The sequence below is a fragment of the Hyla sarda genome, chromosome 10, assembly GCF_029499605.1.
Source record: "Hyla sarda isolate aHylSar1 chromosome 10, aHylSar1.hap1, whole genome shotgun sequence".
NCBI lineage: Eukaryota > Metazoa > Chordata > Amphibia > Anura > Hylidae > Hyla > Hyla sarda.
Window position 1 is genome coordinate 4454102 of NC_079198.1, and position 20446 is coordinate 4474547.

The window sequence follows — 20446 nt, forward strand, 5'->3', positions numbered from 1 at the left end:
CCTATACCCACGGTGTCCAGACACTCTAGAAATAAATATATGGATTTGGGGCTCAAGATCATGGATATTATAGCTATTTCAGTAAAATAATATTGGCATGTACCAGACAAGTAAATAAGGAGAGAAATACAGTATAAAATACAATAGATTCGCTTCTCAAATTAAAGGCAGACATTTATTATAGTAAATTTATATAGTAAAATTCCCTTTGGTATGTCACAGGGCCCTTGTGACCACCCTCCTGCTACTGACAGTAAAATTATTAAAATAATAATAAAAAAAGAATATAACAATACTGCTGCTAGTGATCAAAAGTGCATAGTGATATTCACAGATGATTAGAAAGGCATTGTGCGCCTTGTAGTTGGTGGAAAGTAAATGTAGTTTGGGACTTGTAGTCGCCGTAGTAGTTAATCACTCATATGCATATTGTAATCTTATGGTAGTGCAGATGCTGTTGTAGATACTAAAGTATTGCACGTAGATCCTTAAAGGGGTACTCCGCACCCCTAGACATCTTATCCCCTATCCAAAGGATGACGTCATGCCCCGCCCCCTCAATGCAAGTCTATGGGAGAGGGCGTGACGTACCTCCCATAGACTTGTATTGAGGGGGCGGGGCGTGACGTCACACGGGGCGAAGTCGTGACGTCACGCTCGTCCGCCATTGTGGTTGGGATCTGAAGCCTCCAGCATTGCCGGTGTAAGGTGGAAGCCGTACAGGTGGGTGCTGCAGCCGAGATCCCGGGGGTCCCCAGCAGCGGGACCCCGGTGAACTGACATCTTAACCCCTATCCTTTGGATAGGGAATAAGATGTCTAGGGGTGCGGAGTACCCCTTTAATAGAATGAATTAGCTACTCACTCCTCCGTATATACAGCAAGATAACGAAAGTCAAATGGTGCGCTGCACCTCTCAACTATCCCGGTAGTGTTCATAGCTCAGGAGAAAGCAGGTTAGTGAGGCTACGCTTGGCACTGGTCCTAGGAGTTGTCTGCGCAACTCACACTGGATTATGCTGTGATAAGCCGACAGCGCGCCGCTCTGGACGGAGATACGTGCAGAAATCGTTCTGCCAGCGGCTGTCCTGATGGAAGCTTCTTGTGAAGCGGGCACAGGTGATGTAGCGGGGATGAGTAGTTGCGGTGTCCTCGTGTATCCAGATAGGAACTTGTTTGATTGACAGGGTACTGACCATCAATATAGCCAATATCAAAGCAGCAGTATATGATTATACATATATTTAGGTATAGGCTGGACGCGTTTCAAGATCTCCGTAGGTAAATATAAAAAAAATTCCAAGAAAGCGAGATAGGACCGGCACTGCTAGCTCTGTGCATTATGGGAAATCAATTGCAATGTGGGAGTACTATTCACACAACAAGATGTGGTGGTGCTCTAGCTTGGCAACCAGATGAAAGCAATATTCAATAGAAACATGAAACGCTGGCAACTCACTGACTCTTCTCAAATCTTCTTTACTGATGTAAAATACTCACATACAGTTAACTATTGGTGAGGACACATACCGGGGGGGAGGGGGTACAAAGGCGACAGCAGCAGACGATGTTTCACACTGGTTACGTGCTTCGTCTGGCCTAGGCCAGACGAAGCACGTAACCCGTGCGAAACATCGACTGCTGCTGTCGCCTTTGTACTAGTGCTGGGCGGTATGGCCTAAAATGAATATCACAGATTTTTTTTTTTTTATTATCGCGGTATCACGGTATTACTGCCTGTGCCACCTCACCAACCCCGCGAGCGGGATCCTTGTGCCCACTAGCGGTGTCACAAGAATGCAGAGCGCTGCTCTGTTCCCCGCCCCTGTCAGCTTTCAGGGTACGGAACAGATTTAAAAGCCTCGCGCACAGCAGTACTACGCAAATAGCATAGGGCTAACGCTAGGCTCCTAGCGCTGCCTACGTTAGCCCTACGCTATTTGCGTAGTGCTGCGCCTGCGCAGTACTACGTTAGCCACGCGCGAGGCTTTTAAATCTGTTCCCGTACCCTGAGAGCTGACAGGGGCGGGGAACAGAGCCGCGCTCGGCATTCTTGTGACACCGCTAGTGGGCACAGGGACCCCGCTAGCGGTGATGGTAGCGATCGAGCTCGCGGGAGGCATTCTTGTGACACCGCTAGTGGGCGCATGGATCCCGCTAGCGGTGGGGATTGATCGTGCTCACGGGGACGCTGGGCTCTACAATTCATCTGGAGGGTGGGGGAGGGGCCCGACCGGTATAGCGGTATAGGCAAAAATCCATACCGTGGAAGGAAAAAAAATGGTATCCGGTTCATACCGGTATACCGCCCAGCACTACTTTATATCCCCACGGTATGTATCCTCCCCAATAGGTACCTGTATGTGAGTATTTTACGTCAATAAAGAATATTTGAGAAGAGTCGGTGAGTTGCCAGGGTTTCATGTTTCTATTGAATATTAAATATAAATATCTGGCTATAATTTGAGAAGCGAATCTATTGTATTTTATACTGTATCCCTCTCTATATTTACTTGTATGGTACATGCCAATATTATTTTATTGAAATATATATAATATCCATGATCTTGAGACCAAAATCCATATATTTATTTCAAAAGGGAGTATACCCCTAAGTGAAAATGTCCAAGTTGGGCCCAATTAGTCATTTTCCCTCCCCAGTGTCATGTGTCTTAAATCTGGGCTTATTGCTCTCCCACTCTCTAATACTTAGTCACTGGAAGTTCAACATGGCCCCTCATGGCAAAGAAATCTCTGGAGAAAAAAAAAAGTTTGAAAAAAGGATCTGAAAAAAAGAATTGTAGGTCTACATAAAGGCCTTGGCAATAAGAAGATTGTCAAGACCCTGAACTAAGCTGCAGCACGGAGGGCAAAACCATACAGCAGTTTTACAGGACAGGTACCACTCAGAACAGGCCTTGCCATGGTCGACCAAAGAAGTTGAGTGCACATGCTCAGCGTCATATCCAGAGGTTGCCTTTGGGAAATAGACGTATGCAAGCTGCCAGCATTGTCGCAGAGGTTGAAGGGATGGGGGGTCAGGCTGTCAGTGTTCAGACCATACGCCACACACTGCATGAAACTGGTCTGCATGGCTGTCATCCCAGAAGGAAGCCTCTTCTAAACATGATGAATAACCAAAGACTTCAAACAGTTTGCTGAAGACAAGCAAAGTAAGGACATGGATTACTGGAGCCATGTCCTGTGGTCCGGTGAAACCAGGGTAAACTTTTTTGGGTCAAATACAAACCTGGAGTCCTACAAACTGTAGTTTTGACAAAGCTAGAGGCGCCCTGGTTGAGAAACACTGGTATCTGGGGACCTTTTGTTCGCTTGTATTACTCCGGGTTTATCCTGCATTTCGTTCGTACGTCTCACATCTGTGTTTTGTCTCCGTACCCCCTTCTGCTGGTGTCATATATCCAGTCGGCCTCTCACAACATCGCCATTTCCTGCGGCAGGAGGTCGGAGTCCTCGCAGGTTGATAATTTGCGCCAGATGTAAAACCCGTCAGGAGGAATGAAGCCTGGCGCCCAGAAATAGGTGGGGAGCAGAGCACGGGGCGGTCACCCCCTGTGTAGTGTGTATTGAGATATTTATATATATATATATACATACATACATATACACACAGCGTTATCGTGGGGCACATGGTGTGATGTAACCTGTGGGCTCTGCCATGACATGCCACACAGCCGAGCGCCTCCCTGAGATGGATCCAGTTTCTGCTCACGTTCCTTTACCCTTTCAGCCCCAGGGAGTCACTTTGGATATCTGTATATAAACAAGGGCCCAACAGGCACAGAAAGGGTTAATGTAACAAATCAGTCACTTCCTCAGCTGGATTCCTGCCTGATTACTGAGCTCCGGCTCTTGTTCCCAGATGTGAGCCCAGACACAAGAGCTTGTGCACTATACAGTCACACTCATGTATAATCTATTGTGTCATGTATATAGCCATGGGGGTCTAGGATGCATCGACTGGCATGGGGTTCCAGGTTGGTACACTCCATGTATACTGACAGTCATGGGATTCTAGGCTGGTACAGTACATGTTTACTGACAATCATGGGATTTCTATGATTACCATGGTATTGGGTTTTAGGTTGGTACAGTCCACATATACTGACAATCATGGGGTTCTAGGTTGGTGCAGATCGGTATAATGACAGTCGTGGAGTTCTAGGATGGGACAGACCATGTATACTGAGGGGCATGGGGTTCTAGTGTGGTACACTTCATGTATACCAACGGTATGGCATTCAAGGTTGGTACAGTCCACGTATACTGACAGTCAAGGGGGGGTTCTAGACAGGTACAGGACATGTATACTGACAATCATGGGGTTCTAGGTTGGCACATTCCATGTATACCAACGTTTATTTGGTTTTACTGTAGGTTGATAAAGTTTGTGGAACAACAGGCATGTGGTTCTAGGCTGGTAGAGGACCTATATACTGACAGTCGGGATTCTAGGTTGGTACAGTCCATGTATACCAACAGTCATGGGGTTCTAGGCTGGTACATTCATGTATGTCAACATACATAGGGTTCTAGGCTGGTACAGGGCACATATACTGGCAGTCGTGGGGTTCTAGGTTTATACATTCTATGTATACCAACATGTTATTACAGTCAATGTAGAACTACATGCATGGAGTTCTAGGCTGGCAGAGGACACGAATACTAAAAGTAATGTGGGTTCTAGGCTGGTACAGTCCATGTATGTCAACAGGCATGGGGTTCTAGGCTGGTACAGGACACATACTGACAGTCATGGAGTTTTAGGCTGGTACAGGACACGTATACTGACAGTAATGGAGTTCTAGGCTGGTACAGGACACGTATACTGACAGTCATGGGGTTCTAGGCTGGTACAGGACACGTATACTGACAGTCATGGGGTTCTAGGCTGGTACAGGACACGTATACTGACAGTCATGGGGTTCTAGGCTGGTACAGGACACGTATACTGACAGTCATGGGGTTCTAGGCTGGTACAGGACACGTATACTGACAGTCATGGGGTTCTAGGCTGGTACAGGACACGTATACTGACAGTCTTGGAGTTTTAGGCTGGTACAGGACACGTATACTGACAGTCATGGGGTTCTAGGCTGGTACAGGACACGTATACTGACAGTCATGGGGTTCCATGGTGGCACAAAAACGCCCACTGCTTTGCACTTTTAGGCCGGGTTCACACTATGGAATTTCACTTAGGAATTTCGGTGGTAAATTCCGGTGCAGCATGGGAATTCTGCTGCACAGTGCACACTATGGAATTTCAGAGGCAAATGTTCCACCTCTATGGAGACAGCAATGTCGGCGCTGCCCGCATTTGGAATCTCTAGACGGAATTTCGTAGTGTGAACCTGGCCTTAAAGGGGTACTCCGCCCCTAGACATCTTATCCCCTAGCCAAAGGATAGGAGATAAAATGTCTGATTGCGGGGGTCCCGCCGCTGGGGACTCTCGTTTCTCAGCTGCACAGAGCGAGGATTGCTCTGTGGCTGGTGATGCAGGGGACGGAGTATCGTAACGTCATGGCTCCGCCCCTTGTGACATCACGGCCTGCCCCCTCAATGCAAGTCTATGGGAGGGGGCGTGACGGCCACCACAGCCCCTCCCATAGACTTACATTGAGGGGCGGGCCGTGACGTCAGGATACTCTGTCCCCTGCATCGCCCGTCATCAGCCACAGAGCGATCCTCCTTCTGTGCAGCTGAGAAATGGGGGTAACGGGACCCCCATGATCAGACATCTTTATCCCCTATCCTTTGGATATGGGATAAGATGTCTAGGGGCAGAGTTCCCCTTTAAGAAGACACAACGGAGCTGGCGGCAGAGCCGCAGCAATTCAAAAGGTAAACTGCACGCTATCTCAAGAACTACCGTTCAACCGCTACGATGAATACAACCAAATGACATGAGAAGCTTAGATACAGCAGCTTAGCTACAGTATCACACATTGTGGGGGAGATTTATCAAAACCTATCTAGAGGAAGAGTGGTACAGTTGCCCATAGCAACCAGATTGCTTCTTTCATTTTTAAAGAGGCTTCTGATAAATGAAAGCAGCGATCTGATTGGTTTCTATGGGCAACTGCACCGCTCCCCCTATAAGCTTAGATACAGCAGCCCAGGAAACAATTACACACAATAGGTTTAGACAGACAGTATCACACATCATAGGCTTAGATACAGCAGCATTTTTATTTACTTGTTTACCTAAATATGCTTAAAATAATAGTAATTAATGGTGGACGGTACAAAAGTGAAAAAAAAAATATATACCCCGTTTTTCAGTTTTGCACCATTTACAGGATCTCTGCTTTCTGTCAGTGAATTGTAAACTTTGGAAGCCTGGAAAACTACATTCCAAGGAGAGATATGGCTTCAAACAGGATGCTGGCTCCACGAGCGCAGGATAGACTCAGCATAAGACCAGGTAAAATGGAAAGTGGTTTATTCCCAAGATGCAACGCGTTTCACTTCATATGGAAACTCCAACTACAGCTTCAACTACATTGACTTAGACTTAAGGCTTTGTTACAGTTTTACCTAGTCCAGTGTTTCCCAACCAGGGGGCCTCCAGCTGTTGCAAAACTACAACTCCCAGCATGCCCGGACAGCCTTCGGCTGTCCGGGCATGCTGATAGTTGTAGTTTTGCAACAGCTGTAGGAACCCTGATTGGAAAACATTGATCTAGTCTAACAATCCTCTTTCAGTAGTGGAACAAATCTTTGTCCTGGCTTGATAGTTTTTGTTACAATGTATCAGTGCAGGTAACATCTATCAGTCTGGAGTCTGAATGAAAAGCAAAGTCTTTTAGAAAGCGGCAGAACGTTCACGGCCCAGGGATTTGTCTGTGATTTGTTTAGCACCACAGGCATCAGGGGGCGCCATCGTCCTCATCACATCATCAGGGGGCGCCATCATCCTCATCACATCATCAGGGGGCGCCATCATCCTCACCACATCATCAGGGGGCGCCATCATCCTCACCACATCATCAGGGGGCGCCATCATCCTCACCACATCATCAGGGGGCGCCATCATCCTCACCACATCATCAGGGGGCGCCATCATCCTCATCACATCATCAGGGGGCGCCATCATCCTCACCACATCATCAGGGGGCGCCATCATCCTCATCACATCATCAGGGGGCGCCATCATCCTCACCACATCATCAGGGGGCGCCATCATCCTCACCACATCATCAGGGGGCGCCATCATCCTCATCACATCATCAGGGGGCGCCATCATCCTCACCACATCATCAGGGGGCGCCATCATCCTCACCACATCATCAGGGGGCGCCATCATCCTCATCACATCATCAGGGGGCGCCATCATCCTCACCACATCATCAGGGGGCGCCAGCATCCTCACCACATCATCAGGGGGCGCCAGCATCGCACACACTCCGCAAAGTACGGGGTCTTACATCATCTCGCGCATCATACAATCCACCATACACCATAAGTCAGCATTTTTCCCAATCATGGCGGTTTCATACAGTCACTCAGGATCAGGGGACTCTCATCCCTCTAGGGTGGTCTCTGACTTCAGTGTTCTGGAGGGCGATAGTCTTGAAGAATAATCCTAGAGAAAAGATAAAAAGAAAAAAAAAATGCATCTTAATAATATGATTTATTTTTATAGCACCAACATATTCCATAGCACTTTACAATTCTAAGAGTATAGATAATAATCTGACATCACAAGAGGAGTGAGGATCCTGATCACAAGAGCTTACAATCTATGAGGAAATAGTGGGCAGAATATGGGAACAAGGATCTTAGAGAAATTTCCATACCAGAATGAAGAGGTTACACTGGGGCCCCCAGGTGCTTGATGCATCAATGTACTGGAGTGTGGCTTTGTGCTGCCATCTAGTGTCCACACATGGAAATTACAAGTAAAATCTACTTACAGCAGTCAACAACCTCATTAATCCAGTAATTATACGGTAATTCTTTATATAGCACAGTTTCTGCAGTGTTTTATACTATTAATATATATATATATATATTTTTTTTTTTTTTTTGTAGCATTTTTATGACTCCACAAGGCATACCAGCTGATTTGTTTCAAAATAGGACCCCCAAACCCCCAATAAATAGCCTTTGACTACACAGGTCATAAGCTCTTGCACTTGTTCTTGTGTGAGCTGCCCTGAGGGAGCTGAGCAGGTCACATGGTTAGGGAAGCAGTGAATATAAATGAGAGGGGTGTGTGTGTGTGTGTGTGTGTCCCTCAGCCAATCAGGGACAATCACACACTGCACACTGTAGACCAGTGGTCTTCAACCTGCGGACCTCTAGATGTTGTAAAACTACAACTCCCAGCATGCCCGGACAGCCGATGGCTGTCCGGGCATGCTGGGAGTTGTAGTTTTACAACATCTGGAGGTCCGCAGGTTGAAGACCACTGCTGTAGACTGTAGTGCTGGCTGTCTGAGCTGAGGAGAATTGAGTGTGAGGTTCCAAATGACATGTGCAAAGTGGTGCCCGACATTCATCATGTTTACTAAGAACTCCTGGAACAAGCTGAGAGAAACAGGGTATGTACTCAGCAAAGATTACACTTGTACATTACAAAAGTTAAATTATTTTAAGATGTGTAGCTATATAAAAAAGGTAATTTTATTTGGCCTGAGTTCTCCTATAATAACAGGAGGACGGAGCTGCCGAAACTTTTAAAAAATTTTTTTCTTTTGGTTAGAAATTAAAGCTCCTTGTAGCTTTTGCTGCATTCAATGATCTGAAGCCTAGGAGGTCAGTGCATATGGCAATCTATTTCAAGCATGCTGGGAGTTGTAGTTTTGCAACAGCTGAAGGCACCCTGGCTGGGAAACCCTGGCCTATGTTATGAACTGACAGATTCCTATATCAGTGGAACTGTTTATGTCTATATTGAACATAATAATATCTTAAAATGCGGCAACACAAAACATTTTCCTTCTGTTGCGCCAAAATATATAACCTATATATTGTTGTCGCTGGAATCGCATTGACCCAAGGAATAAAGCTGTCGTGGGGACATCATTGTCATCTCACCTCCTTTCTGCAGATGTCCAGCATGACCCCGGCATGGACCAAGCACCACAGCTCCCCGACCAGCGAGAGGACAATGTGTAGAATATCGGCCCACCTCCCCACCGTCATCATCAGGATCAGGAGACCCCCCATGCGAACAAACACTGTCTGGTAAGCCATCTGCTCCGTGGGGTTCTGGTGCTGCTCTTCTGCAAGACAAGACACAGCACGAGCATGAACACATGACAAATACAGGTAAAACCTTTTACAGTATGTAAATGTGTTGGTAACTGGCTCAATGATAGGAAGTGGAGGGTGGGGATCAATGGATCATAATCCAATTGGGTCACAACTAGAGATGAGCGAACTTACAGTAAATTCGATTCGTCACGAACTTCTCAGCTCGGCAGTTGATGACTTTTCCTGCGTAAATTAGTTCAGCCTTCAGGTGCTCCGGTGGGCTGGAAAGGTGGATACATTCCTAGGAAAGAGTCTCCTAGGACTGTATCCACCTTTTCCAGCCCACGGGAGCACTTGTAAGTAGGGATCGACCGATTATCGGTTTGGCCGATATTATCGGCCGATAATCACGATTTTGGGCATTATCGGTATCGGCAATTATCTTGCCGATAATGCCCCGCCCCGCCACCGCCACCCCCTCGACCCGCCGCACCGCACCTCCGACCCACCGCACCGCGTCGCACCCCCCACCGTGATGCTAGGCGGTATACCGGTGTGGATTTTTTCCCATACCGCTATACCGGTCGGGCCCCTCCCCCACCCTCCGAGTGAATAAAAAAATTAAACTTACCCGTAATGGGGGTGGTCCAGGCCATCCTTCCTTCATGTAGTGTCCGGGGGCGTTCCGGGTGGAGGGTGGTCCGGTCCGGGCTGTCCTTCTTCTCCGGCGGGCCTCTTCTCCACTCCGGGCAGGCTCCGGCCTAGTATGCTGCATAGACGCCGCTACATCAGGTGCGTCGCTGCGCACGGGCGTCACTGCGCAGCGACGTCTATGCAGCGTACTAGGCCGGAGCCTGCCCGGAGTGGAGAAGAGGCCCGCCGGAGAAGAAGGACAGCCCGGACCGGACCACCCTCCACCCGGAACGCCCCCGGACACTACAGGAACGATGGATGGATGGCCCGGACCACCCTGACAGGTAGGGGAGAGAAGCGGGTGGTGGCGGCGGCGGCCTATGGCCCCGCAAAAGCCACTGCAGATCATTGATTTAAAGCGCCCGCTTTAAATCAATGATCTGCAGCGGTGTTGCAGGGGGTTAAATAGCCGATAACTTATACCGAAATATCGGTATAAGTTATCGGCTATCGGCCCTAACCTGCACCGATTATCGGTATCGGCCCTAAAAAACCGATATCGGTCGATCCCTACTTGTAAGCTGAACTCATTTATGCAGGAAAAGACAAGTTCGCTCATCTCTAGTCACAATTACAAGTGTGAACCACAGGGGGCAGTACTGGGTCCACTTATTTTCAATATCCTTATCAAAGGAGAACTTTGGCAAAAAATTAATTATCCCCCTATCCACAGGATAAGTAGCTGATCGCAGTTGGTCTGACTGCTGGGACCACCCGATTAGCTACTTATCCCCTTATTATTTTTTGCTGAAGTTCTCCTTTAATAGCCTTGTAGAGGGATTAAAGAGGAGAATTTCAATATTTGCTGATGACACTAAACTGGGTAAAGTGATTACCACAGAGGAGGAGTACATAATATATTACAGAGGGATCTGAGGGAAGGTAGAGGAGCAGGGCACAGACATGGCAAATGTTTAATGTGAATAAATGTAAAAGTTATGTGTTTTAACAACCAGGGTGCCTCCAGATGTTGTAAAACTACAACTCTCAGCATGCCCGGACTGATATAAATTGACAAAGGCATAGTTTAAATCAAATAAATCATTGGTCATATAAAATCATTAGTCAGGCCACATATGGAGTATTGTGTCCAATTTTGGGCACCTGTATATAAGAAGGACATGGCAGGACTGGAGAGGGTGCAGAGGAGGCGACAAACATAATTAATGGTATTGGGAAGGGGGGGGGGGGGGGGAGGATTACAGGACCAGACAGGTTATCACTTGGGGTTATTTAGTTTAGAGAAAAGACGTCTTAGGGGGATCTGATCACAATGTACAAATATATGAACGGACAGGACAGAGATCTTTCTAGTGATCTTTATGTATCTAGGACGGTAACCATGCATCCTCTGCTTCTAGAGCTGTCTTTCCCAACCAGGGTGCCTCCAGCTGTTGCAAAACTACAACTCCCAGCATGCCTGGACAGCCTAAAGGCTGTCCAGGCATGCTGGGAGTTGTAGTTTTGCAACAGCTGGAGACACCCTTGTTGGGAAAGACTGGTCTAGAGGAAAGAAGGTTCCACCATCATCACAGACAGAGATTCTTTACTGTAAGAGCAGTTAGACGATGGAAGTCTCTGCCACACGATGTAGCAACAGGAGAATACAGCAGCACACTGCTAGCACAAAGATATAGATGAAACATGAGTATATTCTTTGGTTGTGCCACACGATGTAGTGATTGAGGATTCTCTCTGCCACACGATGTAGTGATGACGCCATAAACACATTTAGAGGGATATATTTTCTATCATGGCACAATCAGATTTGTTGTTCCAGTGGTGGAGAAGCTACGACAACCCCTCTGCGGGCTAAAACGGCCATACTAGTTGTTACCCATTTTTTTGAAACACAGAACAGGAAGAGCCTCCAGGACTTTATGTATAAGTGAAAAGATCATGGCCGTCCTCACCTTGCATGTATATCACCAGCAGTGTGTAGCAGATGGTCAGCGGGGTCCAGAATCTCACAGCCTCTGCCGTACTGAGGAAATCGCGGTTAATCACAGCCACCGCGGCAAGATCAGACACAAGAAATGCCACCTTCAGTGCCCGGCACAGCAGAGCAGGGATGTCACGCCAGCAGGCCAGCAGCGACAGGCAAACCCCACAATAGCGCTTACTACTGTGCAGCTGATACATTATTGCCACGTGCCGGCACATCCTCCTCGTCTGCCACACGATCAGCCCAGACAGCCCCACCGCCAGCAGCAGGTTCCAGGTGCGGTGAGGGGCCCCTTCATGCAGGTAATCCAGGCTGCAGGTGATTCCACATCCCAGGGAGAACTGACAGAGGAGAAAGAGCTGTGAACTCTGACCGCCCTGTGGAGACAAATACAAAAATCCAGATAACTGATCCAGAGTTACATCATGACTTATATGTCATCCGCCTCCAGAGCAGCATTCACAAGTCTGCTGATTTTCTGTTGGGGGAGAATACTATAAAAAGTGAAAAGGAAGGAACAAATAATTGTTTATAACTATATAGAGACATAAAATAAAGTATCCTATGTAGGTAGACATGAGGTGAAGTTATAACATGGTCTAGGTGTTGACAATGGCGCCTATCAGGGATAGATTGGCAAGTGGCTCGAAACGGCTGATACCTTTTACTTTCTGCTGGCGTCTGCCCATGATGTTGCAATTCTTTGTGTTGGAATTTGGTGGATCAGTAAAGAAGTAACAAAGGCCTTCTAGGATAGTGGTACTGCATACCCTTTTTTCTATGTTGTTTGGAGAAGGAAAAATGAGCAAGAATAAGAGCCGCATTGTGATGTGTACACAACGAAGTCAGATCATCTCCAAAAGGGCTGGTCATGTGGGTCCTTTATGGTATGGAGTGGTTACTACCTATCAAAAGTGTCCAAGAAGAGACAACCAGGGGCAAGGCCATGGAGCCCAAGGAAGAACAACTGGGGACAAGGTCATGAGGCCTAGATCCGCACAGGCACAAGACGTGAGGTAAGGATCCGCACAGGCACAAGACGTGAGGTTAAGGGTCCGCACAGGCACAAGACGCGAGGTTAAGGATCCGCACAGGCACAAGACGTGAGGTTAAGGATCCGCACAGGTATAAGACGTGAGGTTAAGGATCCGCACAGGCATAAGACGTGAGGTTAAGGATCCGCACAGGTATAAGACGTGAGGTTAAGGATCCGCACAGGCACAAGACGTGAGGTTAAGGATCCGCACAGGCACAAGACGTGAGGTTAAGGATCCGCACAGGCACAAGACGTGAGGTTAAGGATCCGCACAGGCACAAGACGTGAGGTTAAGGATCCGCACAGGCACAAGACGTGAGGTTAAGGATCCGCACAGGCACAAGACGTGAGGTTAAGGATCCGCACAGGCACAAGACGTGAGGTTAAGGATCCGCACAGGCACAAGACGTGAGGTTAAGGATCCGCACAGGTATAAGACGTGAGGTTAAGGATCCGCACAGGCATAAGACGTGAGGTTAAGGATCCGCACAGGTATAAGACGTGAGGTTAAGGATCCGCACAGGCACAAGACGTGAGGTTAAGGATCCGCACAGGCACAAGACGTGAGGTTAAGGATCCGCACAGGCACAAGACGTGAGGTTAAGGATCCGCACAGGCACAAGACGTGAGGTTAAGGATCCGCACAGGCACAAGACGTGAGGTTAAGGATCCGCACAGGCACAAGACGTGAGGTTAAGGATCCGCACAGGCACAAGACGTGAGGTTAAGGATCCGCACAGGGATAAGACGTGAGGTTAAGGATCCGCACAGGCACAAGACGTGAGGTTAAGGATCCGCACAGGCACAAGACGTGAGGTTAAGGATCCGCACAGGCACAAGACGTGAGGTTAAGGATCCGCACAGGCACAAGACGTGAGGTTAAGGATCCGCACAGGGATAAGACGTGAGGTTAAGGATCCGCACAGGGATAAGACGTGAGATTAAGGATCCGCACAGGGATAAGATGTGAGGTTAAGGATCCGCACAGGGATAAGACGTGAGATTAAGGATCCGCACAGGGATAAGATGTGAGGTTAAGGATCCGCACAGGGATAAGACGTGAGGTTAAGGATCCGCACAAGGGAGAATAAACCTGAGGATTTACAGCTGCTCCATATTTTATTATCAGATCTGAGGCCTCAACATAGGACACAGGAAAAAGGTGAAAGGGGCAGAAATTTGTCAAACACCTCTGGATGTAAAATGATATCATGTTGCAGAATCTTGTAATAATAATTAGTCCAATTAAAAAAAAGGTTTTACAAGATTCTACCACAGCAACATTCTATGATTTTGCATCCGCATCACTGGACTAATACGGCTCCTCAAAAACTACTCGAACACCTGAAAAATAGCTGCAACGTAAACATCCATAGGTGACGTCATCCTCTTATACAAACCTTCTGTAGAGACAAAATCATGGAGACCGCACGGAGGGAAAACTCCAGAACCACCAGAGCACCGACCCGCGGCCCCAGCAGGGAGTAGATGAAGGTGACGAGCAGGAGATGGAGGAGCTCACGGAGGCGAGATGAGGAGCTGAGCTGTGCCGCCGCCTTCTGTCGGTCAGGATCACTGCAGGCGAGAACAAGATGGTCACTATAGTGTAGACCAGGGTTTCCCAACCCGGGGGCCTCCAGATGTTACAGCCTGTGGCTGTCCGGCCATGCTGGGAGTTGTAGTTTGTGGAGACACCCTGGCTGAGAAACACTGGTGTAGAGAGTACTAGTCAGCAGTCTCTATCAGTGCAGTTAGCTGTGAGTACTAGTTAGCGGTCTCTATTGGTATATTTGACAGTCTCTATCAGTATAGTTCAATGTTTCCCAACCAGTGTGCCTCCAGCTGTTGCAAAACTAGAACTCCCAGCATGCCCAGACAGCCTTCGGCTGTCTGGGCATGCTGGGAGTTCTAGTTTTGCAACAGCTGGAGGCACACTGGTATAGTTAGTAGTGAATACTAGTTAGTGATCTATCAGTGTAGTTACTGGTTTGCACGGTTCTTACTTCAGACACATGATGTACAGATGAACCTTCATGAAGTTGTAAAGAACAGACACAGCGCAGGCTCCAACCAGACCTGAGGGAACAGACAAAATATACAGAGATCACGCGGGCGGTATATACACAGGGGACACGCGGGCGGTATATACACAGGGGACACGCGGGCGGTATATACACAGGGGACACGCGGGCGGTATATACACAGGGGACACGCGGGCGGTATATACACAGGGGACACGCGGGCGGTATATACACAGGGGACACGCGGGCGGTATATACACAGGGGACACGCGGGCGGTATATACACAGGGGACACGCGGGCGGTATATACACAGGGGACACGCGGGCGGTATATACACAGGGGACACAAAGGCTGCATATACACAGGGGACACAAAGGCTGCATATACACAGGGGACACAAAGGCTGCATATACACAGGGGACACACAGGCTGCATATACACAGGGGACACACAGGCTGCATATACACAGGGGACACACAGGCTGCATATACACAGGGGACACACAGGCTGCATATACACAGGGGACACACAGGCTGCATATACACAGGGGACACAAAGGCTGCATATACACAGGGGACACAAAGGCTGCATATACACAGGGGACACACAGGCTGCATATACACAGGGGACACAAAGGCTGCATATACACAGGGGACACAAAGGCTGCATATACACAGGGGACACACAGGCTGCATATACACAGGGGACACACAGGCTGCATATACACAGGGGACACACAGGCGGCATATACAGGGGACACACAGGCGGCATATACACAGGGGACACACAGGCGGCATATACACAGGGGACACACAGGCGGCATATACAGGGGACACACAGGCGGCATATACAGGGGACACACAGGCGGCATATACAGGGGACACACAGGCGGCATATACAGGGGACACACAGGCGGCATATACAGGGGACACAACGCTCTATGTGATGTTATACAGAGATTACACAGGTGGAATATCAGAGGACACAACGCTCTATGTGATGTTATATACAGAGATCACACATGTGGTATATACAGAGGACACAACTCTCTATGTGATGTTATATACAGAAATAACACAGGTGGAATATACAGAGGACACAACTCTATGTGATGTTATATACAGAGATCACACAGGTGGTATATACAGAGGACACAACTCTCTATGTGATGTTATATACAGAGGACACAACTCTATGTGATGTTATATACAGAGATCACACAGGTGGAATATACAGAGGACACAACTCTATGTGATGTTATATACAGAGATCACACAGGTGGTATATACAGAGGACACAACTCTCTATGTGATGTTATATACAGAGGACACAACTCTATGTGATGTTATATACAGAGATCACACAGGTGGAATATACAGAGGACACCACCCTTTATGTGATGTTATATACAGAGATCACACATGTGGTATATACAGAGGACACAACTCTCTATGTGATGTTATATACAGAGATCACACAGGTGGAATATACAGAGGACACAACTCTATGTGATGTTATATACAGAGATCACACAGGTGGAATATACAGAGGACACAACTCTATGTGATGTTATATACAGAGATCACACAGGTGGTATATACAGAGGACACAAATCTCTATGTGATGTTATATACAGAGATCACACAGGTGGTATATACAGAGGACACAACTCTATGTGATGTTATATACAGAGATCACACATGTGGTATATACAGAGGACACAACGCTCTATGTGATGTTATATACAGAGATCACACATGTGGTATATACAGAGGACACAACTCTATGTGATGTTATATACAGAGATCACACAGGTGGTATATACAGAGGACACAACTCTATGTGATGTTATATACAGAGATCACACATGTGGTATATACAGAGGACACAACTCTATGTGATGTTATATACAGAGATCACACAGGTGGAATATACAGAGGACACAACTCTATGTGATGTTATATACAGAGATCACACAGGTGGTATATACAGAGGACACAAATCTCTATGTGATGTTATATACAGAGATCACACAGGTGGTATATACAGAGGACACAACTCTATGTGATGTTATATACAGAGATCACACAGGTGGAATATACAGAGGACACAACGCTCTATGTGATGTTATATACAGAGATCACACAGGTGGTATATAATCCTATGTGCGGTGTGGTAGCTCTGGGGAGGAAGGGGTTAGTATGTGGCCCCTGGTCTCACCTTGTAGGAAGGAGTCCACACTACCCCACAAGCTCCAGGGCACGGCCGGCAGGAAGGAGGCCACATAGGAGAGGAGCCCCATGGTGATCGGATCCCAGCTCTTCCCTGTCTGCTGGATGAGAGTATAAAGGTCAGTGTGAGTCCTGCCAGCTAAAAACATTAACCCCCGCAGGCCCACGCTCCTCCCCAGGAACCCTCTGCCCTGAGGGCCCCGGCCTTTGGCCCGCACCTGCAAATATAGTAACACAAGGAACATTGACCCACAGCCACCTTCCATGTACAGTCTTTTGTTCCCTGTTATCAGCCATCTATGGTAAAGCTTAAAGCGGTTGAGACAGTCTGTTGTCCTCAGTTATCAGCCATTTCAGGATGGACAGATGACTACTGAGGGCACTAAAGAGTTTACACCCAATGTAAGAGGTTATTCAGGAATCAGTGATGAGCAGCAGGGGCATATTCGAATTCGCGATATTTCGCAAATATATTGACAATTATTTGCATATTCGCTATGTTTATTTGCATGGAAAATCTGCATAAAAATTTGTATTTGACATAACAAAAAAAAACATTTGTCAATATTGCGAAGTGCCGATATTCGCAATAAAAATTAGCATTAGGAATATTCGTGCTCAACACTATTCAGGAATATAAAAACTGCTGATTTCTTCCAAGAACAGCGCCACTCTTGTCCTCAGGCTGTGTGGTATTACAACTTGGCTCCATTTACTTCAGTGGAACTGAACTGAAATACCACACACAACCTGAGGACAAGGGTGGCGCCGTTTTTGGAAGAAACACAGCATGAACCCCATTAACATGCATTGTATTGTACAGTCTGCTCCATGACATAGGAGTCTGCCACCAAGAGATCTCGGTGACTGCGGGGTTAATGCTGGGATCAGCAGGTCCCTGACCAGGTGGGTGTGGAGGAGGCTCCTCCATGGGGGATTTCTGCAAGTAAATATTTGCTGGTGATAGGACAAGGCCGGGGTCAGGGATAGTAAGGGGCTGAGGTCAGACCCAGCAATGATTATAGATCTGGTGGTCCACAGTTTGGAGACCACTGGACTATAGTCTATACCAGTGTTTCCCAACCAGGGTGCCTACAGCTGTTGCAGAACTACAACTCCCAGCATGCCTGGACAGCCGAAGCTGGGGGCACCCTGGTTGGGAAACACCAGTTGTCTCCAAACTGTGAAACACACAAGGGTCAGGGAGCCTAGGCCTTATCTGGAGGGGTTGAGGGATGAGGGTCAGGGAGGCTAGTCCTGATCTGGAGGGTTAGAAGGATGAGGGTCAGGGAGGCTAATCCTGATCTGGAGGGTTAGAGGGATGAGGGTCAGGGAGGCTAGTCCTGATCTGGAGGGTTAGAGGGATGAGGGTCAGGGAGGCTAATCCTGATCTGGAGGGTTAGAGGGATGAGGGTCAGGGAGGCTAATCCTGATCTGGAGGGTTAGAGGGATGAGGGTCAGGGAGGCTAATCCTGATCTGGAGGGTTAGAGGGATGAGGGTCAGGGAGGCTAATCCTGATCTGGAGGGGTAGAAGGATGAGGGTCAGGGAGGCTAATCCTGATCTGGAGGGTTAGAGGGATGAGGGTCAGGGAGGCTAATCCTGATCTGGAGGGTTAGAGGGATGAGGGTCAGGGAGGCTAATCCTGATCTGGAGGGTTAGAGGGATGAGGGTCAGGGAGGCTAATCCTGATCTGGAGGGGTAGAAGGATGAGGGTCAGGGAGGCTAATCCTGATCTGGAGGGGTAGAAGGATGAGGGTCAGGGAGGCTAGTCCTGATCTGGAGGGGTAATGGGACAATTGTCTGGGAGGCTAGTCCTGATCTGGAGGGGTAGAGGAATGAGGGTCAGGGTGGCTAACCCTGATCTGGAGGGGTAGAGGGATGAGGGTCAGGGAGGCTAGCCCTGATCTGGAAGGGTAGAGGGCTGAGGATCAGGGAGGCTAGCCCTGATCTGGAGGGGTAGAGGGACAATTGTCTGGGAGGCTAGTCCTGATCTGGAGGGGTAAAGGGACAATTGTCAGGGAGGCTAGTCCTGATCTGGCTCACCCCAAGGAGTGTGCCCAGTTGGCAGATGAGGGGGATGTCAATTCAGAGTTTGCGATGCTGCAGCAAAACTCTGTCTGTGACCGGCAGCTGGGAGTCTGCTCCAGTAAGGAGGAGCACAGGGCAGGACAGACAGGTGCTGGTAATGGAGGACTTCATTACAGTGATCCCTCAACATACCATGGTAATTCGTTCCAAACGACCCATCGTTTGTCGAATCCATTGTATGTTGAGGGATTCGTGCAATGTAAAAAATGCGTCCTCACCGCTCCCGATGCTGTCCCAGGGGCTCCCGATGCCGTCCCGCTGCTCCGGCGTCTTCTTCGGGATCCTCCGGCGTCTTCCACATCTTCTCCGGTGTCCAGGCCTCGCTTTCTGGTGACTTCTTTATTGGGGGACAGACAGGTGCTGGTAGTGGAGGACTTCATTATTAGGGGGACAGACAGGTGCTGGTAGTGGAGGACTTTATTATTAGGGGGACAGACAGGTGTTGGTAGTGGAGGACTTCATTATTAGGGGGACAGACAGGTGCTGGTAGTGGAGGACTTCATTATTAGGGGGACAGACAGGTGTTGGTAGTGGAGGACTTCATTATTAGGGGGACAGGCAGGTGCTGGTAGTGGAGGACTTCATTATTAGGGGGACAGACAGGTGCTGGTAGTGGAGGACTTCATTATTAGGGGGACAGACAGGTGTTGGTAGTGGAGGACTTCATTATTAGGGGGACAGACAGGTGCTGGTAGTGGAGGACTTCATTATTAGGGGGACAGACAGGTGTTGGTAGTGGAGGACTTCATTATTAGGGGGACAGACAGGTGTTGGTAGTGGAGGACTTCATTATTAGGGGGACAGGCAGGTGCTGGTAGTGGAGGACTTCATTATTGGGGGACAGACAGGTACTGGTAGTGGAGGACTTCATTATTAGGGGGACAGACAGGTGCTGGTAGTGGAGGACTTCATTATTAGGGGACAGACAGGTACTGGTAGTGGAGGACTTCATTATTAGGGGGACAGACAGGTGCTGGTAGTGGAGGACTTCATTATTAGGGGGACAGACAGGTGCTGGTAGTGGAGGACTTCATTATTAGGGGGACAGACAGGTGCTGGTAGTGGAGGACTTCATTATTGGGGGACAGACAGGTACTGGTAGTGGAGGACTTCATTATTAGGGGGACAGACAGGTGCTGGTAGTGGAGGACTTCATTATTAGGGGACAGACAGGTACTGGTAGTGGAGGACTTCATTATTGGGG

The 20446-nt window shown here is 48.2% G+C and overlaps 2 protein-coding genes across 15 annotated transcripts in view; one reads left to right on the top strand and one right to left on the bottom strand.

Moving 5' to 3' along the window:
* Positions 1–20446, top strand: part of LOC130294476 (uncharacterized) — a 96744-nt gene that overhangs the window by 66651 nt on the left and 9647 nt on the right. For 9 of the 14 annotated variants that reach the window (XR_008848512.1, XM_056544326.1, XM_056544331.1 and 6 more), the window contains 2 exons: positions 6324–6448; positions 9080–9300. The gene's annotated coding sequence lies outside the window, so the exon portion shown is untranslated. Of the gene's footprint in view, positions 1–4423; positions 4476–6323; positions 6449–9079; positions 9301–20446 lie in introns of those variants that run through there. The other 5 variants (XM_056544330.1, XM_056544336.1, XM_056544337.1 and 2 more) reach the window with 2 other exon arrangements.
* Positions 7324–18552, bottom strand: TMEM82 (transmembrane protein 82). The gene is made up of 6 exons (XM_056544323.1): positions 17142–18552; positions 14903–14975; positions 14300–14474; positions 11832–12240; positions 9067–9254; positions 7324–7609 (listed from the first exon to the last, which is right to left on the bottom strand). The coding sequence occupies exons 1-6, from the start codon at positions 17416–17418 to the stop codon at positions 7547–7549; spliced, it is 1185 nt and encodes a 394-aa protein (XP_056400298.1). The 5' UTR covers positions 17419–18552; the 3' UTR covers positions 7324–7546.

Excerpts from the sequence above, each read along its gene's own strand:
- TMEM82 (XM_056544323.1), bottom strand. The coding sequence starts at position 17,418 with ATGGAAGGTGGCTGTGGGTCAATGTTCCTTGTGTTACTATATTTGCAG. Across the intron at positions 9,255-11,831 it reads GCTGGTGATATACATGCAAG|AAGAGCAGCACCAGAACCCC; the intron begins GTGAGGACGGCC and ends CTTGTCTTGCAG. Across the intron at positions 7,610-9,066 it reads TGGACATCTGCAGAAAGGAG|GATTATTCTTCAAGACTATC; the intron begins GTGAGATGACAA and ends TCTTTTCTCTAG.